Source organism: Oryx dammah, unplaced genomic scaffold, assembly GCF_014754425.2.
Source record: "Oryx dammah isolate SB20612 unplaced genomic scaffold, SCBI_Odam_1.1 HiC_scaffold_5, whole genome shotgun sequence".
Lineage (NCBI taxonomy): Eukaryota > Metazoa > Chordata > Mammalia > Artiodactyla > Bovidae > Oryx > Oryx dammah.
In genome coordinates this window covers 53,044,602-53,065,882 of record NW_024070189.1, presented here as the reverse complement: position 1 = coordinate 53,065,882, position 21,281 = coordinate 53,044,602, and the positions used below count along the sequence as shown (strand labels likewise).

Sequence of the window (21,281 nt, the reverse complement as noted above, 5' to 3'; positions counted from 1 at the left end):
TTTTGGCCATCCCAATATCTATATATATATTTTTCTTTATTGTATCATTTCCAATTGCAATGACTAGCACATGGTAGGAAATCAATAATGCATTAGGAACAGAAGAATGGAGAGGCGGAGGGAGGGTAAGGAAGAAGTAAGGAAGAAGCAGAAGAAGGAGAAATTTATAGTGCATCTCAATACTTTGGTCAGGGAAATTGAACCAAATGTCTCAGGAGCTCACTCGTAGTTGTCAAGAGGAGGCAGCCTTTACCTGGCTGAGAGATAAGCTAGCCCAATATCTGGAAACTTGTTTAAAAAGGAGGCTCACTCACTCATAGGACAAACATATGCTATGCTAAGTCGCTTCAGTTGCATCCGACTCTGTGGAACCCAAAAACGGCAGCCCACCAGGCTCCACCATCCCTGGGATTTTCCAGGCAAGAGTACTGGAGCGGGGTGCCATACGTAACTGAGCAGTAAAGAAGCCGCCTGCTAATGCAGGCGATGTGGTTGGATCCCTGGGTCTGGAAGATACACTGGAGAAGGAAATGGCAACCTACTCCAGCATTCTTGCCTGGAAAATCCCATGGACAGAGGACCCTGGTGGGCTACCATCCTTGGGGTCATAAAGACTCAAACACGACTTAAGAAACTGAGCACGCACGAGCCTGAGTCCCATCTATTGCTCTGTCCACCGGCAAACAGAATTCTACACAGAGCACACTGGAATCATGACAGAGAGCACACAGCTCGAAGGTCGCAACTCCTCTGTGACGGTGAATGACAGTGTATACCATCAGTCTCCAAGGTTGGGGTCATGTAAAAATGTGGTTCCTTCTGAACTGGAGAAAATGAAATAGTTCAGAGGAAATACGGATCAGGAATTAATCCCCAGGGTGTGCAGCCACCAGCAAGGAACCCATGAAATGGCTGTTTCCAGGAAAGCAAAAGCTCATAATGAGATCTTGTCCCTGAGTTACTGACTGGCTGGGTATGGCAAATCTGGCCTAATTATTTTCACAATGGGAATTTAATTGAAGTGTCTTTGATGAGGAAAAAAAGATTCCATGGATACGCTTGTGATGACATCTCAGTTCTAACTGAGATGCTTGTGACATTCTGTAACCAACATAGAGGGGTGGCCCAAGGGACAAGCAGAGTCTGAGGGTCAGGTTGCCTGCCCATGACCTCCTAACCCCCTGGGCCCAACACTGCTGCAGAGACTGTCCTGCATTCCACCACACGAGGACACTTGGTCCCCCCAAAGTCTTACAAATCCACCAACAAAACCGTGCTTCCTCAGGGCCCCAGTTCAACTTACAGGGTTCTCAATAAGCACTAAGCAGTTTTTAACCTTACCACAACCCACATAATTTTATACACATTGCTTACATTTTATATCTGTATGTATATTAAATATATATATACATGTATATTTATATATATTTATACAGGACATGGATGAGGCATGTGGCTCCTTCAGTCAGACGGCTTGGATTCATATCTCCTCTCTATCACAGAATGGGACTCGTCCACATAGGTAAGTTCCTGAAGCACCATCTCCTCTGTAAAATGGGGTTAATCATACCTACTCAGAGGTTGTTCCAAAGGTGAATAAGATAATATGTAAGGTAATACTCAAGGTAATATGTAAACATTCAATACAAGTTAGTTAATCACATTAACACTGGTAGTAATAATGCTATTAAACTGCTACCACATTTGTAGAAAGAGGGGCACAGTGTCTTAGAAAGTAAATGCCCACAGAAGAAATCCAGCTCCAGTAAACTCCAAAGTATTTCCAGTCCATTAGCATCTAGGTGGCACTCAATCCTCATAAACCAGCTGGCAGGGAGTCCCTCCCTCCCCGTGCTGGCATTCAAGGCCCTCAGAGCTCCAGACCCTCCATCTTTCCAGCCTTTCCTCCCATGCTGCTGCTGCTGCTGAGTCACTTCATTCGTGTCCAGCTCTGTGTGACGCTATGGACTGTAGCCCACCACAGCTCCTCTGTCCGTGGAATTCTCCTGGCAAGAATGCCGGAGTGGATCGCCAAGCCCTCCTCCAGGAGATCTTCTCAACCCAGGGATCGAACCTGGGTCTTCTGCATTACGGTCAGATTCTTTACCACTGAGCCACAGGGAAGCCCTCATCACATATCAAATGCCAGCCCAGTGGTCACAGAGACCAAACAGTCTGCTGGCCTCTATAACCTCCACTCCTAAAGTCTTTCCCCCTGAGCTGCTCTCTTTTAACCTGTTCTAGGAATCAAGGGGTTGCTATCTAAGTGATTAGCCATGAGCAGCAGCAGGGAGTAAGTAACAGTGGATTGCAGGAGTGGGTATATATTACAGGCAGGGTGACTCAGCCTCTTAAAATACAGCATTAATTTTCACAGTCTGTCTTATTAATAGCCTGCTGTGAAGAGGCACTGTATTAAAACTTCGATACACGTCTTTCAATTCTCACCATCTATCTTAGGACATAGATAACATTAACCCCATTTTACAGACGAAAACACTGAGGCTCAGAGAGGTAAACTGGCTAAGGTCACACAAAAGTAAGTACATGGCCATTTTTTGAATCCACACAGTTAACATCTGTTCCCACATCCCTTCCCACAACCGTGTGACCTAGGAAAGTGCCTATTCAGTGCAAGTTGACTGGCATCCTGAGTGATGGGCAAAGCCTGACACTATACAAGTTTGTGGACTGGTCTACTGGAGGCTTGTCTTGGACTACTGGGCCCACCACCACATGCATCGCACTCAGGCTGGCTTCAAGGGTGTGAGCTCTACAGGGTGGCGCAGTCCTCGGCCATCAGAAGGGCTGCGCGTTTAGCTGAATGCGCCACTGGTTCGAAGTTCCTAACTCTTTTGCAGCAGGGGGCTCTGCCTTTTCATTTTGGACTGGCTCCTGCAAATTATGGAGCTGTTCCTGATCCCATCTCAAATGTTGGTCTGTACAGCACTACCAAGTCCCTGGCAAGTTTTCTGAGATGCTCAAACATACATACTTTAGTTTAGCAAGACCTAGTAAAACCCTCAAACATATGTAAACCTTTGGACCCATAATATCTACCTCTAACAATGGGCTTTGAGCAAAAAAATCTTAGATGAGGGTATAGACCAGCCTACAAAGATTCTCATCACATGACTATCTACAAGAGCAAATAATGCAGTTCCCAATAATTAAACACATTAGAATAATTTTATCCAATAAACAAACTGAACAGCCATTTAAAAAAATCATTTTAAAGTGACACATTTAATAAGGAAAGACAGTCCCAAAGGTAATGTTAAATTAATGTAAAGTCAGAATACCACATACAGCATGTTATATGTCTGTAAAAGTGATTTGTTCTGCAGAATAAGTAAATGAATTATAGCAACTGCAGTACTCTCCTACCACAGAATGCTCCAGAGTAATGGGAAAAGCACAAACTGCTGACCCCTAAAGTCTACCAGGTGGACTGCCATCAGCTTCCTGGCTACAGCCCCAAAAGACCTTTAGGCTGTTCTGCACGGCATCAATTCTTGGTTGATATTAATGAAACACTGTAATTTTTAACACCCAAACTTTTTATTTACTAGAGAAGAATAGAGGAAGGGAAAGGAAGGAAAGGGATAAAGATAAAAAGAAGAGAAAGAGATGAAGGAAGGGAGAGGGAGAGAGGAAGAAGGAAATTAAACTGGAAATTAAACTTTGTTCCGTAAGAGATTTCAGAGGAGTTCATTCAAATTTCGCTAAACTTTTCAACAGGGTATTTCTGCCAAAAAGTGTTAACTGTCTGCTGGAGAGCCAGATTATCAACTGGTCCTGCTGTATAAGATTAACAGGAGCTATGCAGAAGACAGAGTTGCAAATTGAGTGCCAGCTGTATGTCTGCTTTCCACTGGAACCACAGGACACTGATGAGTTACTACGGGTTCTTAAATCTAGAGGCTCCACAGACTTACCGGGAAAACATTAAATATACTAATTCCCAGGAGCCAGCCCAGGCCAGCAAAACAAGAATCACCACAATGAATCCACATGTTTAAACACCCCTCAATGCTGCACTATACAACACAAAACCAAAGGGCAAAGGAGGAGGCGAGGAAACATAATCAATAGGCCTTCACTAAGATATTTCAAAAGCCCTTACTTATAAATGGCATAGAATGCTCTCCTGGCTAAACACCACTGTTTCCAGTTCAGTCATCACCTCCATTTTCAATAAAATAGCTTGCTGCACTTGTCAAAGTCAGTACCTTTAAGGCACCACACCACTCTGAAAACAGCATTTACTCACCATTACAACCTACATTATCTAGTGCTTTACACTCTCCAAGTGAAGAGCATTCCCATTTATTAGCTTATTAAATCTCCACACTACTCTTGTGAGGGCATCCCTGGTGGCTCAGCCAGTAAAGAATCGCCTTCAATGCAGGAGACCTGGGTTTGATCCTTGGGTTGGGAAGATCCCCTGGAGAAGGGAAAGGCTACCCACTCCAGTATTCTGGCCTGGAGAATTCTATGGACTGTATAGTCCATGGGGTCGCAAAGAGTCGGACACGACTGAGCGACTTTGACTCACTCTTGTGAGGGAGCTCAGGCCAGCTTGAGCCCTTTTCCTGGAGTCCAACGGCAAGTAAATGACTAAGCAGGAAAAAGCAGAAGAGAAGTATTCTGTCTGTATTACTGAGTTCAAGATTCCCTCTACACCGAATTTCCCACCAAACCCTTTCAGGCTTCCCTGATCTGCACGTGTCCCTCCTGCCAGTGCCCTTTTTACTCCCCATCATGTCCCCTTTTCAGCTCATAAGCAGGATTATCTGGCATTCATTCAACAAATGGCTACAGAGCCATCTCTGTGAGCCCTGCACTGTGCCAGAGGTGGGGGTTCAGCAGGATGGGAAAGCAGAGAAGACCCTGATTATATGGATGACAATTATATCTATTGCAGGGGATTCTGAGTGAAAAATAAGGCTCCTGCCCAGATGCTATATTTACAGAAAAGGCCTTGGTTTTTCCATGTTCAATAACTAGCAGCTCATTCTACTAATTGTCTCATCACTCACTGATACATGGGAAATTAAGGTCAATATAATCAGAGGCATCTTGTTTGGGAGCATGAATACAGTGGGTTTTTTTGTTTTATTGTTTATTAGATAACAATACCCTCAAGCCCTTTATCATCACAATCAAGGCTTAGAAATAATTCCTAAGTAAAGTTGACAAAATCAGAATATTTTAATATATTTCACTGAAAACAAGTTTGGAGGTCAACTAAAAAGGCCACTGTCAAACAAACACAAGGAAGTTACCTGTCAAATTTTCTCCTGGGGGGAAAAAAATACATCAGAGTAGGGAAAAAATAGATACACAACAAGAAATGCCCAACAATTAGTCCCTAGAAACATGCAAATTAATTATACTATTTGTATAATTATTCATTTGAATCACCAAATGAATACTTGAGACTTGGGATGTTTTAATCCAGAAACTTAAAAAGTAAAAATGTTATATACCTTATTTAACAGCATGAAGAGTAACTTCAATAGTAACAAAAACTTATTGAACTAAGAACGCTACTCATCTCAGTCATTTAATCTGTGTTTAAAGTTTTGATTTGGGCTTTTCTGTTTCTTTTACTATATTCCAGGAGTGAAATTTTGGATATTTTATAAATGGTGAGTCAGTCAACATAACCAATGTTATTAACACACATGCTACTAGGCTGAAATCTCCATATCTCAGAAATAAGGTTTGCAAGCATCAGTGGACAAGCCAAAGTTCTTAGACATGGACAGGTGAAGACATGGGCCATCACGATGCTTGATGCTGAGTATGGGATTATGGTCTTGTCACTCAAAAGCAAAAGAAAACCCAGCTCTATACTATCATGAACAGCATGAGTCTCCACTGACAGTGATAACTTAAATTCTGCTTCACAATAACAGGGACTTTTAATTTACCACCCAACACACACCGTTATGCTGAAAGGGCAAAGCCCAAGAAAATAGTTTTACAAGATGATTCTTTTAGAATTACGTTACTTGGATAAAGTAAATGTTATTAAAACCAAATCTTGTGCATATCAATTACATTTCCACATGGTACAATAAAAATCTATTACTAATAAGAACCAGAAACTGATGGAAGTACATTTTAAAGTCTAGAAGCAAACACAAATTAGCAAGAAATTAGTAAGTTTATCCTGGAATGGAAGGTTTCAGAGGGCAGAAACCATGACTTTTCATTCTGAAAAATCATACAGAGTGAAGTAAGTCAGAAAGAGAAAAACAAATACTGTATATTAACGCAATGTGGAATCTAGAAAAATGGTACAGTATGGACACCAAGGAGGTGAAAGAAAGGGTGGGGTGAATTGGGACTGAATCAGATACACTACCATGTACAAAACAGCTAACTAATGAGAACCTACTGTATAGCACAGGGAATGCTACTCAGCGCTCTGCAGTCTTCTCAAAGGGATGGAAATACAAAACAGAGGGATACATGTATATGTACAGCTGATTCACTATCCTGCACAGCAGAAACTATACAGCACTGCAAAGCAATTATATGCCAATAACATTTTAAGTTCAAAAAAAATCTAAAACAAAACACTCCATTCTCCACTTCCAAGAGTAAATAAACACCTGTGCCTGCTTGCTGGGTCACTTCAGTCATGTCCAACTCTTTTGCAACCCCATGGACTGTATAATCCACCAGGATCTTCTGTCCATGGCATTCTCCAGGTAAGAATACTAGAGTGGGCTGCCATGCCCTCCTCCACAGGATCGTCCCAACACAGGCGTCAAACTCACGTCTCTCATTTCTCCTACACTGGCAGGTGGGTTCTTTACCACTAGTGCCACCTGGGAAGCCAGTAAATGCCTGTATCCTACTTTATATAATAAAGTACATTCCCACAAAAGTTGACTTTTTTTTATCTTGGGTGGATTCATTTTTCTATTCTCTGATGTGGCCCAAGTGTCACAAGCTGTGCAGTGCATTGCCCCCAGTATCTCTGACTCTGAAAATCCGGGCAGTTCCTTAGAGCACGATGCGGCCTTGGATCTATAGCAGATGGGGTCACAGCATAAGCCAAGAAGAGAACCTCAAATCCAGGGCAATTCAGTTCGAGTCAAACGCCTGCGGGCTTCCCAGGTGGCTCAGTGGATAAAGAATCTGCCTGCAATGCAGGCGACGCAGAACACACAGGTTTGATCGCTGGGTCGGGAAGATCCCCTGGAGGAGGGCATGGCAACTTACTCTAGTATTCTTGCCTGGAGAATCCCACGGACAGAGGAGCCTGGCGGGCTGCCATCCACAGGGTCGCAAAGAGCTGGACATGCATGAAGTGACAGAGCACACACACACACGTACAAACACCTGCACCGACCCCTGCATGTTATGCTCTTCACTGCGTCAATCTCACGCTGGAGCTAAAAGAGAAGGGTTCCTACTCCCATGACTCACTGAGGGACTTATAGCCCCAGAGATGGTGAGCCTGCAGAATGCAAAATCACAACATGAAATACCTCCCCGAAACATAATGGGAAACAACCATAATGTTTCAACATTAAAACAGTACACGCTCAGGATTAGAATCAAAAGTTTCATGAATTTTTAAGAAGATGAGGATAATGGCAGCAATAAAAGTCATAATCTTGAGCACTAATATTTATTGACCATTATTGGCAGGCATGGGTTTCCCTGCTATCTCAGATGGTAAAGAACCAGCTTGCAATGCAGGAGACACAGGTTGAATCCCTGGGTCAGGAAGATCCCCTGGAGGAGGAAATGGTAACCCACTCCAGGATTATTGCCCGGGAAGAACTTTCCTGGTGCTCCAGTAGTAAAGAATCTGCCTTCAGTGTAGGGGATGCAGGTTCCATCCCTGATCAGAGGACTAAGATCCCACATGCTGTGGGGCTACAGAGCGTACGCTCTGGAGTCCTCATGCCAGAACGAAGACCCACTCTAGTATTCTTGCCTGAAAAGTCTCTCAGACAGAGGAGCCCAGAGGGCTACAGTCCATGGGCTCACAAAGAGTCAGACATGACTTAGCAAGTAACACTTTCACTTTCACTTCACTCTCATAGGCAAGCATTACTCTAGCTCTCTGTGTGTATAATCTCATTTGATCCTCACAGCAGCCCTCTGAGATAAGGATATTATCCCCAACATACAGATGAAGAAACTGAGGCTTAGAGCAGCGAAGTACATTTTGCAAGGACATATATTTTGTTTCCAAGGTTGTTTCTAACCCCAGAATCTAGTCATTTACTGTGACACAGGACAGGAAAGACCCTGCACAGGCCTGGAGGAGCCAGGCTGGTTGTGCAATGAAGCAGATCTATAGTATGAAAAAGAAGCCAGGTATGGAAAGACGAGAGGCTGTGAGGGTGCCTTAGGGCTTGCTTTCCAGCTCCTGGTTCCTGTCTCTTGGGAGGCCTGATGACTGGTACAGAGCTACCTCTGTATTCACTTACTGAAGTATGTTTCCATCACTTCCCAAAGCATAACGGAGACAATGGGTACCATGTTGAAGAGGAAATGTGAAGAGAAAAAAGGTGTGCAGTGGTCTTTCTTACTACACTCCAGTGGTGTGCGTGCAGGCGCCCCTCTGTCTTCTACGCAGCTCATGTGTTTCAGAGGGAAGAGGACACCCCCTCCCCAACACCCACACTGCAGCTCTAAGGGCAGATGCTGACTGGTGAGGGCCAGTCAGCCCGTATCAGCCTCTGACCACTCTTATTGGTCCAGGAAGGAGTGGGTGATCGAGGCTGACTCAGAGACTCAGAGAAAGGCCATTTTCCCGATGGTTGGGATGGGTTCTCTTGCGCTCACAGGTCTCTTTCTCTCACTTAAATGAGAACAAATGTATGCCCGTGGCGGATTCATGTTGATGTGTGGCAGATACACACAATACAATATTGTAAAGTAAAAAAATAATAATAATAATAAAATAAATAAATTTTTTAAAAAATAAAAATAAATTAAGACATGAGTCAGAAGCACCCACAAAAAAAAAATGAGGACAAATAAGTGTGCGACCCTAGTTTCTCCTGACAGCTAAGAGCTAACCCAACTTGGAAAAAAATTAGATATACAGGGAAAGGTGGAGCTCAAAGAACAACTATGAAACTGCAGCCCCCCTGGTTATAAGACACCAGAGCTCCTTACTGAGAGGAAGGGTAGTGTCATTGGCAGCAGCATAAATTCGAGAGCCAAACCGCCTGGATTTGAAGCTGATTCTGACACTTACTGGTCATATTAGCTAGTATAAGTTACTTAACTTCTCTAAGCCTCAGGTTGTAAAGGGGGATAAGAATAGTTCTAACCTCATGGAGTTTCTCTGAGGATTAAGTGAATTTACATGTATAAATTCATAAATACATACATACATCAAGCACTTAAAACAGAGCTTGGCATATAACAAATGTATACAAGTGATGGCTGGGTGAGTCAGGGTGCCTGTAATTTACTGTGGAAGGCACCCTGATTAGAAGAGGGGACAGAATCAGTAAAGAGTAAGTATAAGAGGACATCTCTGAGGCCTGCAGTGCTAAGCTGGACTCTGGAAAAACTGAGATGAATGCAAAATATCACATCACTCCAGGCTCTGGAAAGGATGCCAATTCCATTCCATAAAAACTGCAGGAAGAAAATGTCTTACAAAGTTAACAAAGGAAGAAAGCATATTAGAAATACCCAGTTGTGTGACACACAGACAGGGAAAGACCAACGGAGCTCTGCCCCAGAAGATGCCACAGCTGCAGAGACATCAGCAGGAGGCCAAAACTGGATTTATGTAGAGAGACACGGAGCAAGGCTTAGCCAGAGTCTACGGGAGACTCACTGTGTGCCGTCTGTGAATTGAGCCCGACAGGCCATGCACAGGACAGAATGACATCTGGTTTCCCATCACACGCCCACACCTGCTACCTCACACACAGCTTGAAGGTCTAATTTTAAACTCAGCAGCCGTGACAGCCTCTTTTTTTTTTTTCTTTATAAAAGGACTGTCCACATTTCATCCTCTGGGAGCACTGACTAGTCACTACTCACCCTCTCTGCCAAGGAGGGGAATGGAAGTAATACTGGGTCCTTCTTTCTTTGATGTGCCCCCTTGCCCCTGCCAAGATTATCCAGTCATTCAGAATGTCTGCCTAAAACACCCTTCTAAATCCACATCAAGACCTAAGAAAATGTAAGTTTCCCAGAGCCTGGATCACAGCTGTCATCAGCCCTGCTCAGAAACCTTTGTGTGACCACTTGTTGCCAAAGGAACAAAACCCATTCTCCATAACCTGGAACCTAAAGCAACCTACAGTTTGAGATTAAGTCCATCCTTTTATAATTGTCCATATTCCTGCCTCACCACTTGGGGTCATATCTTACCTCAGTGACTTAGTGATGCTATCACTTTGGGTAAGTTATTTAACCTGAGCTCCAAAATACTACAGGCGAAGGATCTAGCTCTGACCTTGACATAGTCAGAGTCAGTAACCAAAAACAGAGTGTTTTGCAGAGGACAAGAGCATAAAAAACCAAAGAAAGGAGAAAGTGTAGTTGGCCAAAGCTTTTCTAGAGAGGAATCTGATAATATGTATCAAAATATAAAATGTACATAACCTTTGACCCAGAAATCCCACTTGCTCCATCTGCTCTAAAAGGTCACTGAATAATTGCAGAAATATGTAAGTACAATGAATTTGTCAGGACTTCCTAGGTGGCTCAGTGGTTAAAAAAAAATCTGCCTGCAACGCAGAAGATGCAGGAGACTCAACTCGGGTTCGATCCCTGTGTTGGGGAGATCCCCTGGAGGAGGAAATGGTAACTAATTCCATATTCCTGCCTGGAAATGCCATAGACAGAGGAGCCTGGCAGGCTACAGTCCATAAGGTTGCAAAGAGTTGGACAAGACTTAGCAAGTAAACAACAACAAAGTAATTTTATAACACCACTGTTTATAACAGCAAAAAATTCAGAAACAATCTAAATGCCAATTAGGACTGGACAAAGAAAATTATGCAAATAGGCACAACTGTTAGATGATGAAAACTGCTTCTTTTTCTCTTGAATTGCTTAGTATGTTTTACAAGATACATGTATCATTTTTTTCCAGAATCAGACTATTTAAAAAAAAAAACAATTTTTAAAAACACACAAAGGAAAAAGGTCCTGAAGGATGTTCTCCCTGGATTATCTGGGCCAATTTTCATTTTATAAAGAATTGATGAAGCTTTAGTAAAGATTTTCAGACTCAGTAGCCCAGAAAGCTGATAACATGAGGCTGAAATACTAATATATGAAATGAAAGACTTCTGTATTTTTTACATAAAATTAGCCAATTCTGTCCTTTTACTACTTCTACCAAAAAAAGAAGTGGGGGAGCTCTATTCTTTATCTATAATTTTTTTTTCTTAATTTATTTATTTATTTATTTTTTATTTTACTTTACAATTCTGTATTGGTTTTGCCATACATTCTTTATCTATAATTTTTATAGTTAGTCCCAAACATCTATGACTTGCATGAAGTTCTTGGCATGAGGGAGACTGACAGGAAAAAAGAAAAAAAGCTAGTGGGTGGTTCAGAGTAAACCCACCTGAGATGCTAATAAGACTTAGCATTCATAATCAGTGTGCTGCTGGAGCATTCTAGAATTGTCACTATAGGACCAAAATTATGGGGAGCAGAAATGATGTGCACAAGTGATGGGGTTTCAGATGGATCTTAGACTTCCGTTTTTTAGTTATTTGGGTTTGGAGGCTTTATTTGCCTTAAAATGATAGGTGAATAAAAAGCTCAAACCATACAGAATAGCAAAACACACAGTAAATTATCCTCTGAAATCAGTTCACAGCAGTAATCACTATTAACATTTGGTGCTTGTTATAGTTTGTTTTTGTTTGTAAACCTACCTCAAAGGAATTAATCATTTCTCACCCGTTATACCAGCAAAAAATAAAAAAGTGTGTTAAGTCCTGGCAATGTTATAGGAAATGAGCTTTCATGTGCTGTTGATGTGAGTGTAAATCAACACATTAACATATTGGTCATAGGAACTTCCCCTGTGGTCCAGTATTAAGAACCCACTTTGCAATGCAGGAGATGCAGGTTCAAATCCTGATCAAGGAACTAAGACTCCACATGCCGCAGGGAAACTAAGCCCATGTCACAACTAGAGTCCTCACAACTCAACAAAGACTCTGCAACCAAGACCCAGCTCAGCCAGATAAATACTTTTTAAAAGCCATATTGGTGACAGAATCTACATAAACCTAAAATATGTATACCCTGAGAACCCGTCATATAACTTTCTTTTATTGAGGAATAATTCATGTACCATAATGTACCCCTTTAAGGTATATAGTTCAGTGGTTTTAGTATACTCAAGAGTTCGCAACCATCAACACTAGTTCCAGAATATTTTTAACATCCCCCCAAAATTCCATCTCCTGTCGTCCTTGCCTATGACAAACACTAAAACTACTTTCTGTCCCTATGAATCTGCCTGTTGTGGACTTTTAAAATAAACTGACTCAAACAGTATATGGCCTTTTGTAACTGGCTTCTTTCACTGAAAATAGTATGTTCAAGCTTTATCCGTGTAACATGAATCATTACTCCATTTCTTTTTATGGCTGAATAATATTCCATTGTATGGATATATCATTTTTGGTTATATATTCATCAGATGGTGGACATTTGACTTGTTTCTACATTCTGCTATTAGGAATAATGGTGCTACGAACATTCCTGCAAATCTCTGTGGACAATACAGTGTAGAACTGCTGGGTCAAGTGATAACTCTGTTTAACTATCTGAGGCACTGAAAAACCATCTTCCACAGCAGCTATGCCACTGACACCCCTTTCAGCAGTGTGTGCGGCTTCCAGTTCCTCTACATCCTTTCCAGCACTTGCTATTGTGTCTTTTTTATTACAGCCATCGTAGTAGGCTCAAAATGGTATCTCACTGTGGTTTTAACTTGCATTTTCCTAAACACTAAAGATGCTGAATATCTTTTCATATGCTTATTGGCCATCTGTATACCTTTTTGGATAAATATCTACTCAAATGTCTCAGCCATTTTTTAAGTGGGTTGTCTTTTTATTACTGAGTTATAATAGTCCTTTATATATTCTGGATATGAACTGAACTGAAATGCTTATCAGATTTTGCAAATACTTTCTCCCATTCTCTGGACTGTCTTTTCACCTTCTTGGTGTCCTTTGAAGCAGAAAAATTTCAATTTTGATGAAGTCAAATTTATCTTTTTTTTTTTCTTTTGTTGCTCAGGCTTTTGGTGCCATACTAAAAAACGATTGCCTAATTCAAGATCACAAAGATTTACCCCTATTTTTTTTCCTAAGAGTTTTATAGTCTTAACTCTTTGATTTCGGAGAAGGCACTGGCAGCCCACTCCAGTACTCTTGCCTGGAAAATCCCATGGATGGAGGAGCCTGGTAGGCTGCAGTCCATGGGGTCGCTAAGAGTCGGACACAGCTGAGTGACTTCACTTTCACTTTTCACTTTCATGCACTGCAGAAGGAAATGGCAACCCACTCCAGTGTTCTTGCCTGGAGAATCCCAGGGATGGCGGAGCCTGATGGGCTGCCATCTATGGGGTCGCAAAGAGTCGGGCATGACTGAAGCGACTTAGCAGCAAGCAGCAGCAGCAACTCTTTGATTTAGGTCTTTGATCCATTTTGAGTTAATTTTGTATTTGACATGAGGTAGACGTCCATCTTTATTCTTTTGAAGGTGGATATCCAGTTGTGCGAGAATACTCTGTCCCCATCGAATTATCCTGGCATACAGCTCTTTAAAATCTACCTGAAGCTTGACTGTGACAGTGGTTACACAACTGTATATGTGTGTGTTTGCCAAAACTCATTGAACTGTATCCTAAGAACTTCATTGTTTGTAAATAATAACTCAATAAACCTGACAATTAAAAATTCTTCTTTAACATACTGTATGTCAACTATATTTCAATAAAGAAATCAATTTTCCTTCCGAGAAACATTCACATATAGCATATTCAAGGATCATATACTTCACAAATATTATAGTACTGTTTATAATAAAGAGTAGTACTGCTTAAAATCAAGAATAATTAGAAATCATCTGAACATCTGTCAAAAAGGAAAAAAGCTAAAGAGAATGTAGTATAATGATAGGATTGAACATTACGCAACAGTTTAAAGGAAAAAAATCTAGATTTTACAGACATCAAATGGATAAGGCTTAGAAACATTCTACAAAATGAAAAAGATAAGTACAAAATGATTTGAACAGAATGAACGCATGTATGTAAAAAGATAAACAAAACTATATCATACAGGTTTTATGAGTATCTAAAGTTATCTCTTAAGGGTCTAGAAGAATACTCAATGCATTGAAAACATTCACTTCCTCTGGAGAAGGCAAAAGGGCACCACGATTAGACAGGACAATCAGAAAGGAGTTGAGCTGTCATTTTTTTCCCCCCAAAGGGAAATCTATTTACTGATTACTTGTGTGATTAAAAATCAATACTATATAATTTATGTGAGTTTTAAGCAAAGGTTGTAAGAATAAAATCATAGCTCTTTAATATGTGTGCTCATTTGTGCTTCCCTGCGCCCTACCCACACACACACAAACGCACACACACATACACAAATGCACACGTGTGCACACACACACACACACACACGTGATCTTACCAATTTGGATTTTCCATACTTTCCCTGAAGACAGACTCTTCTTTCATGGATGCATATTGTGTCCATGTAAGGCAGTGACTCCTTATAGCCATGTTCCTTTCCTGAGGATTGAACCATGATTCCTCTTCTAACTGGATATTAGGTACCTTTAAAATGTTCACCTGTCCAAAAGAGGGAGAACGGCTTTCTGAATTTAGGAAGAGCAAGCTATTAATATATAAAGACTCTGTCCAGAGTTGCTTCCAATCTTGGGGAATTAAGAGGACAAGCGATCCTGATATATGGATGATGGTTCACCAATGGCTATAAGTCCCTGATAATCAAACATACGATGACCTTACTAAAGGCTGGTGAGGACATGCAAATGGCCTAGAATTTATGCAGGCTGTACAGTCTCTGGCCCAATTTCCCTAACTGCTAAACACTAAGCAAATTATCAGCCTCCCTCATGTCTCCTCTAGGGCTGGTTATGGCCTTCTTAAATTGACAGATTCTAACTGGGCCCACTTACAGACTCACATGCAGGATAAAATATTTTCTTCATTTTAAACTCTGCCCAATATCTAGAAATGTATGCTCTCCTGGGTGGAGGAAACATGGAAAACTACAAAGGCAGAATCGTACAAGTCAGAGGTGTCCTTAAATTATTTAAGAATAGAGATACAAGACAAAGTTGAATGCCTTTTTAAATAATAGATTCAAAGCGTGTATATAGGGCAAAGGGAGGGTACACACTCTGTGAAAACAGCCAGCAATAATTTGCTGCATATACTGCAATATACTGCTATACGGAAAATAAAAGAAAGTTCATTTTCACTGTCATATCAGTCTTCTTTCCAGTAAAGAAAGTGACAGTCTTCATCCATGTTTAGAAAGTGATGGAAGCTGCCATGTTTTCTATATACAGCACAGCTAAACAGTTTGCAAGCTACCTGGCAGGAGCCTTGGGTTTTACATCACACATACAATCACTTCCGGGTTGGAAAGAGCACATGAAACATGTTTTAAAATGTGCATCAAGACTTTCTCCTCGTATTCCCTAATGATTCTAAGGATTTTTGTCATAATCGCTCTATGGTTAAAGCAATGTAATTAAAATTTTCCACTCACCTTTTTCCAGCAATCATCAGAGTGCTTAAGGATTTCAAAGAGAAAAAACAATTTGCTATCATGAAGATTTCATCATCAACACCATTACTTTATAGAAACACACACAAAAAGACTTACAGAGGGTGCTGAGAACATTATACTACCAAAACCATTCTCTCTGACAGTGAAATGGAAACTAAGCTTTTCTCTTCCTTACTGAAGATCAGATGAAATATTTACCACCTGCCCAGTTCTGATCACTCTTACCTAAGAGTCATATCTAACCATGGACAGATCAGAAAAGATGGTCACTTCATGCAAAATAGCCAAAGTATCTTTTAAAATAATTGCAGTCCATCTCTATGTACACTAAGTGCCCTCCACAAAAGAGAGGCAAAACATACAGGAAAAAAAACTATCTCTGGTAGTACCTATCAAAACTGAGGTTGGAGAGGAGACAGATGTCTTCCTTTGAAAGGCTAGGAGACAGGAGAACTGGGAAATTTCTAACACTTCTTTACATCAGAAAATGCTATTTCTTTTCATGACTGTTTGAAAATCACCCAGTGTTACACAAAATCTGATTAAATTTTGAAATGAGTTTACCTTCCTTAAAATTTCTGGAACCACATTCTGACAGACTGCAATCCTCTTTCTATAGATGATCCCTGTTGACACATCTAGAAACAGAAAATGTTTACACTCAAAAAAAAAAAAAAAACTGAAGGAAATGTATTCTTATTTTAATGTCAATAAAATGTTTAATGTCAATCTCAATTTTCTATATGGAGAATTCCTAAAGAAAATGTTTAACTCAAAACCCAGCTTCCCTGACCACTTTCCTTGACCAAATCCCTCCAAATATCTGTGAACCCACCAGGCTCCTCTGTCCATGGGATTCTCCAAGCAAGAACACTGGAGTGGGTTGCCATGCTCTCCTCCAAGGGAATCTCCCCAACCCAGGGATCGAACCCAGGTCTCCTGCATTGCAGGCGGATTGTTTACCGTCTGAGCCACCAGCAAAGCACATTCTAAAGTCAAGGACAAACGAATTGCAAATGGGGACTTCTCCACCAGTCCAGTGGTTATGACTCCTCCTGCCAATGCAGGCGGCGCGGGTTCCTTCCCTGGTCTGGGAACTAAGGTCCAACATGCCGCAGGGTACAGCCAAAAGAAAGTTTTTAAAATAATAAAATAAGAAAGTCCATTTCTGAAGTCTCCAATGAGACTTTTAAAAAGACACAAATTGTTCACTCTGGGCTATCAATGTCAACACTCCAGTGGCCACGGCCAATGAGCCTTCTGCTCAGCTCCAGCCAATGTTTAACATGTTTTAACAAAACAATGGAGGATCTAATTCTGCTACCTTCTGCACCAAATGAGTTTTCAATCACCAATTTCTGGCTACGTCGAATTTAAACCTATTATTAATTACACTGGGCACACTCTTCTGTCATAGGGAAGCAGACTCTCTGTGGCTGGAACTATTCTGTTCTGGAAAAAAGTTTACAGAGTAGCATTAAGGGTATTTAAAAAAAATGTGATAAATTTGAGTTGAAAAAAAGGAAAGCAAATCAGAGAAAAATATAAACTCTGAAGTGTTTTCTTTTGCTCTGTGAATTACACGACTCAGCCAAGTTCCTTCACAGTTTCTCAAAGCTTGGACTATAACACTGTAACAGTCATGAACCTTGGTGCAAACACCCTGAACACTCTGAAGTTGTTGGGAGGATGAGAAACTGGTTCATCTCCTCTGCCCACTGGCACCCTTTGGCCATCTCATCCAAAGTCTGCAGCACACATAGAGAAAATGGATGAGCCACTCCTGGAGGCGAAGATGTCCCTGTCAATGGCAGAAATTATAATTAACCACTTTGGAATATGCATGCTGTTCTATTGCTTGATTCTTCTCAACAACCTAAAGACAGACTGTTTGTTATTACTTTCCCATTTGAAACATGAAGAAATAGAGCCTCCAAGAAGTTAAGTCATGTAGATAGGAACGAAATCAGGACCTGAAATCAAACTTCTCTAATACCATGTAAAACCTTTCTCCCATGAGTGCAGGTACATGAGAAAATCATTTTTCATCGTATTTATAGAGCTACAGAAATGCAGGAAAGACCCTCACAAAGATAGTTCTCTCTTCACCAAGCAGAGAGAAAGCCTCAGAGTCATGAAATGAAGAGCAGCATCTCATGTTTTCCTAGAAGACGTTCAAGAGCCTGGTAGACCGGACCTGGCTGTCTCCAAAGGTTTATACTTTGACAATGAGCACCATTATAGCTTCCTTCATTGCCCAACTCTCGAGTTCAAACACTGAGAGTGAAAACACTTCTACCGGAGATGTGAATGACAGAACAGGAAAGACCCCTACACTCCAGTCCAGCAGTCAATAAACATCTTCTGTAAAGTGCCAGGTAATAAATAAATATGTTAGGTTTTGTGAGCCATACAGTCTCTTACAAATCTACTGTTATAAGGAAAGAAGCACAGATAACACATTAAAAAAATGGGCATAGCTGGGTGCCAATAAAACTTTATTTACAACAGGCAACACAAAGATAATTTGTCAAGCCAGTCAATACTGAACCATATTGTTAAGCACAGTTCTGACTCCATAATCCAATCACTTTACAGTCACATCTCATATATGTGCTATTAGTCACACCTATTTTGTCATAAAACGATGTGAATATATTAAAGGACATAGCCATGTAACCTCAGTTAAGTTACTTACGCTATACCTTGGTTTCTTTATTCATTAAAAAGAAATTATATCGTTCTGAGGATGAAGTTAATAAAAATAAAAGTGCCTGGTACACATTAAGTATTGAAAAATGTTAACTGTCACAGCTTGTCATCAATTCTTAATGGAGAAGATGATAAGAATGAACGGCAAGTCTTCTATTGCTGGAAAGGCTGGGTGCTCTTTCCAATCAGCCACCTCGAATACAGAGCTATACCTGTTAATAGATGTTTAAATTATCACAGGCGACACACACACACAGACACACATCTTTACAAAACTCAGTAATACTTACCTTTTCTTTCCTCCACAATTTTTACGGAGATGACATTTTTATCCATGGGGTTTGGATACTAAATAAAAACACACAAAGAAAAATTACCATTCATTTTTTGGCAAAATGAATTACTTTATAGCAACCACTTATTTGCACGAACTGTAAATCTTTTCCCAGCAATCTCTAGGGGCTTCCCAGGTGGCGTGAGTGATAAAGAACCTGCTTGCCAATGCAGGAGACCCAAGAGACGCAGGCTCGATCCCTGGGTTGGGAAGATCACCTGGAGAAGTGAATGGATACCCATTCCAGTATTCTTGTCTGAAGAATCCCATGGACAGAAGAGCCTGGTGGGCTACAGTCCCTGGGGCCGCAGAGTCTGATGCAACTGAAGTGACTTCCCATACATGCACAAGCAATCTCTAAGGCCAGTTTGCAATCAAATTTCTTAATTTTACTAATTCAGAATAGATAAGTGAGATGCTGTTATCAATTGTACCTGTATGAAATCTAGAGAAACTGTCTTTGGAGTCAGCCTAGCTCTGGGTGGAGAAGGGAAGGTTAGGTTAGGTTAAGCTTAATAATAATACTGGGCTTCCCTAGTAGCGCAGATGGTAAAGAGTCTGGCCTGCAATGTGAGAGACCAGGGTTCCATCCCTGGGTCAGGAAGATCCCCTGGAGAAGGGAATGGCAACCCACTCCAGTACTCTTGCCTAGAGAATTCCGTGGACAGACCATGGGGTCGCAAAGAGTCGGACATGACTGAGCACTAAACAGCAACAGTAATAATACTATAATCTTGAACCAGCCTTATATAACTCAGGAGTATTCTTTGCACGAGGCACTGTGCTAAACGCTTTACTTGCATGATCGTTTTTAAAATCAGCCTCTCTGTTGTGACTGGGTCACGAAATATCACTGTCTTTCGGAAACTAAATGGAAACTAAAGAAAATCAGAAAACTTAAGGTCATCCAGCTGGTTAACAGTAGAGCCACAGAATTAAACCCGGCCTAAAACACAGTGCATTCCTTCACTATTGTCCTTTACTATCGCCTGGTGGGCTGCGTCAGCATCACAGGAATGTAATCACAGGAGTCTATGCCAGGTCCTCAATAAATAAGCGTATATATGTGCACGGCTGAATCAGTGTGCTGCACAGCAGAAACTGGCACAGCACTGTAAATCAACTATATTTCAATAAAGAAAAAAAGGCAAAATGGATACCTTATTTATGGATTAAATTCCCCTGAAACACAATTTGGATGTTAAAAGAGCTGATAATAGCTACCATTTTTGTCCTAGGCAGCTTAATACATTATTTCAGTTTAATTTTCAAAACTATTCCTTGAGTTACATGCTGGGTTTTTTTTTCTCCCTTCCACCTGTGAGAAATAAGACTTGGATAAACTAGGTAATTTGCTTAAAATCAGTTAATGAGCGTCAAGACTGTAATTTAGCCACAGATACTTTCCTTTGCCTCAAGGCCTGCCCACCTAACCTATTTTCAAACATCTCAGTCACTCAAATTCCACCCTTTCCATGTCTCGGATGCAAAAAAAGAGACTCGGACCGTCGAAGTCCTCAAAGCTGTAGGACAAGCAGGCTGTTCACCAGGCCTGCTGAGCGGCTCTCAGGTTCCGTTCCCAGAGGCATACTGCTTCATCGTGAGATCTAATCCCAAAGGAGAGTCACAGGCAAGTCGCAACCAAAGCAGCATCAGGTGCTGGAGGGGAGACCAGAGCAGCAGACAGGTGGGGGCATGGGTAGGAGACAGGGCCCCCCACTTGTAAGCTTGAGCTGTAAGCCTTCTGAACCCAGGAAATGGTAAAGGAAATTCAGTGAGCAGGGTTCTCCCCAACCCTGCAGCAGCTGTGTGCCTATGAGCATCCATGTGAGTATGTGTGTGTATATAAGAGGTTGACTGATTTTCAGGGAAAAGGGTCCATCACTTTCACACATTCTTAAAGATATCTGTGGCCCCAAAAGACGAGGGGTTAGAATACAGACTCTGAAAGAGCAGGGCTTCTCTATCTCCACCACCTAGCAGTGCCTGGCATGTAGTAGGCACTCAATGAATATCTGCTGAATGAATGAACCATCTAGAAGATAAACCTCACTGACCTCCAGGATCGATGTGGAAACTAAACCTTACCCCCTTCAGGGACCAAGGGCACCAATTTATGAAGGGGGCAGTGGGCTCCATTCTCAGCATCCTCAAAGCCAAACCAGACCTCAGGCCATAAACTCTGCCAGTCACACTTCCATCCGGACAACTGCAATCTTGAGAACTAATCAACAACACTTTTTGGGGGGGCGGGGGGCACACCACAAGACTTTCAGTATCTTAGTTCTGTGACCAAGGATCGAACCCAACCCTGGCCCTGAAAGCATCAAGTTCTAACCACTGGACAACCAAGGAATTCCCCAACATGGCTTTTTAAATATTCATTCATTCATTCATGTTTGCCACAG

At 41.3% G+C, this 21,281-nt stretch overlaps 1 protein-coding gene across 2 annotated transcripts in view; it reads right to left on the bottom strand.

Annotated features, from left to right (window-relative positions):
* Positions 1-21,281, bottom strand: part of PRELID2 (PRELI domain containing 2) — a 119,829-nt gene that overhangs the window by 48,753 nt on the left and 49,795 nt on the right. For both annotated transcript variants that reach the window (XM_040239805.1, XM_040239804.1), the window contains exons 2-4: positions 18,830-18,887; positions 16,392-16,465; positions 14,697-14,857 (exon numbers count right to left, since the gene is read on the bottom strand). In XM_040239805.1, coding sequence (XP_040095739.1) covers positions 14,697-14,857; positions 16,392-16,465; positions 18,830-18,875 — 281 coding nt within the window. In that variant the 5' untranslated portion in view covers positions 18,876-18,887. The remainder of the gene's footprint in view (positions 1-14,696; positions 14,858-16,391; positions 16,466-18,829; positions 18,888-21,281) is intronic.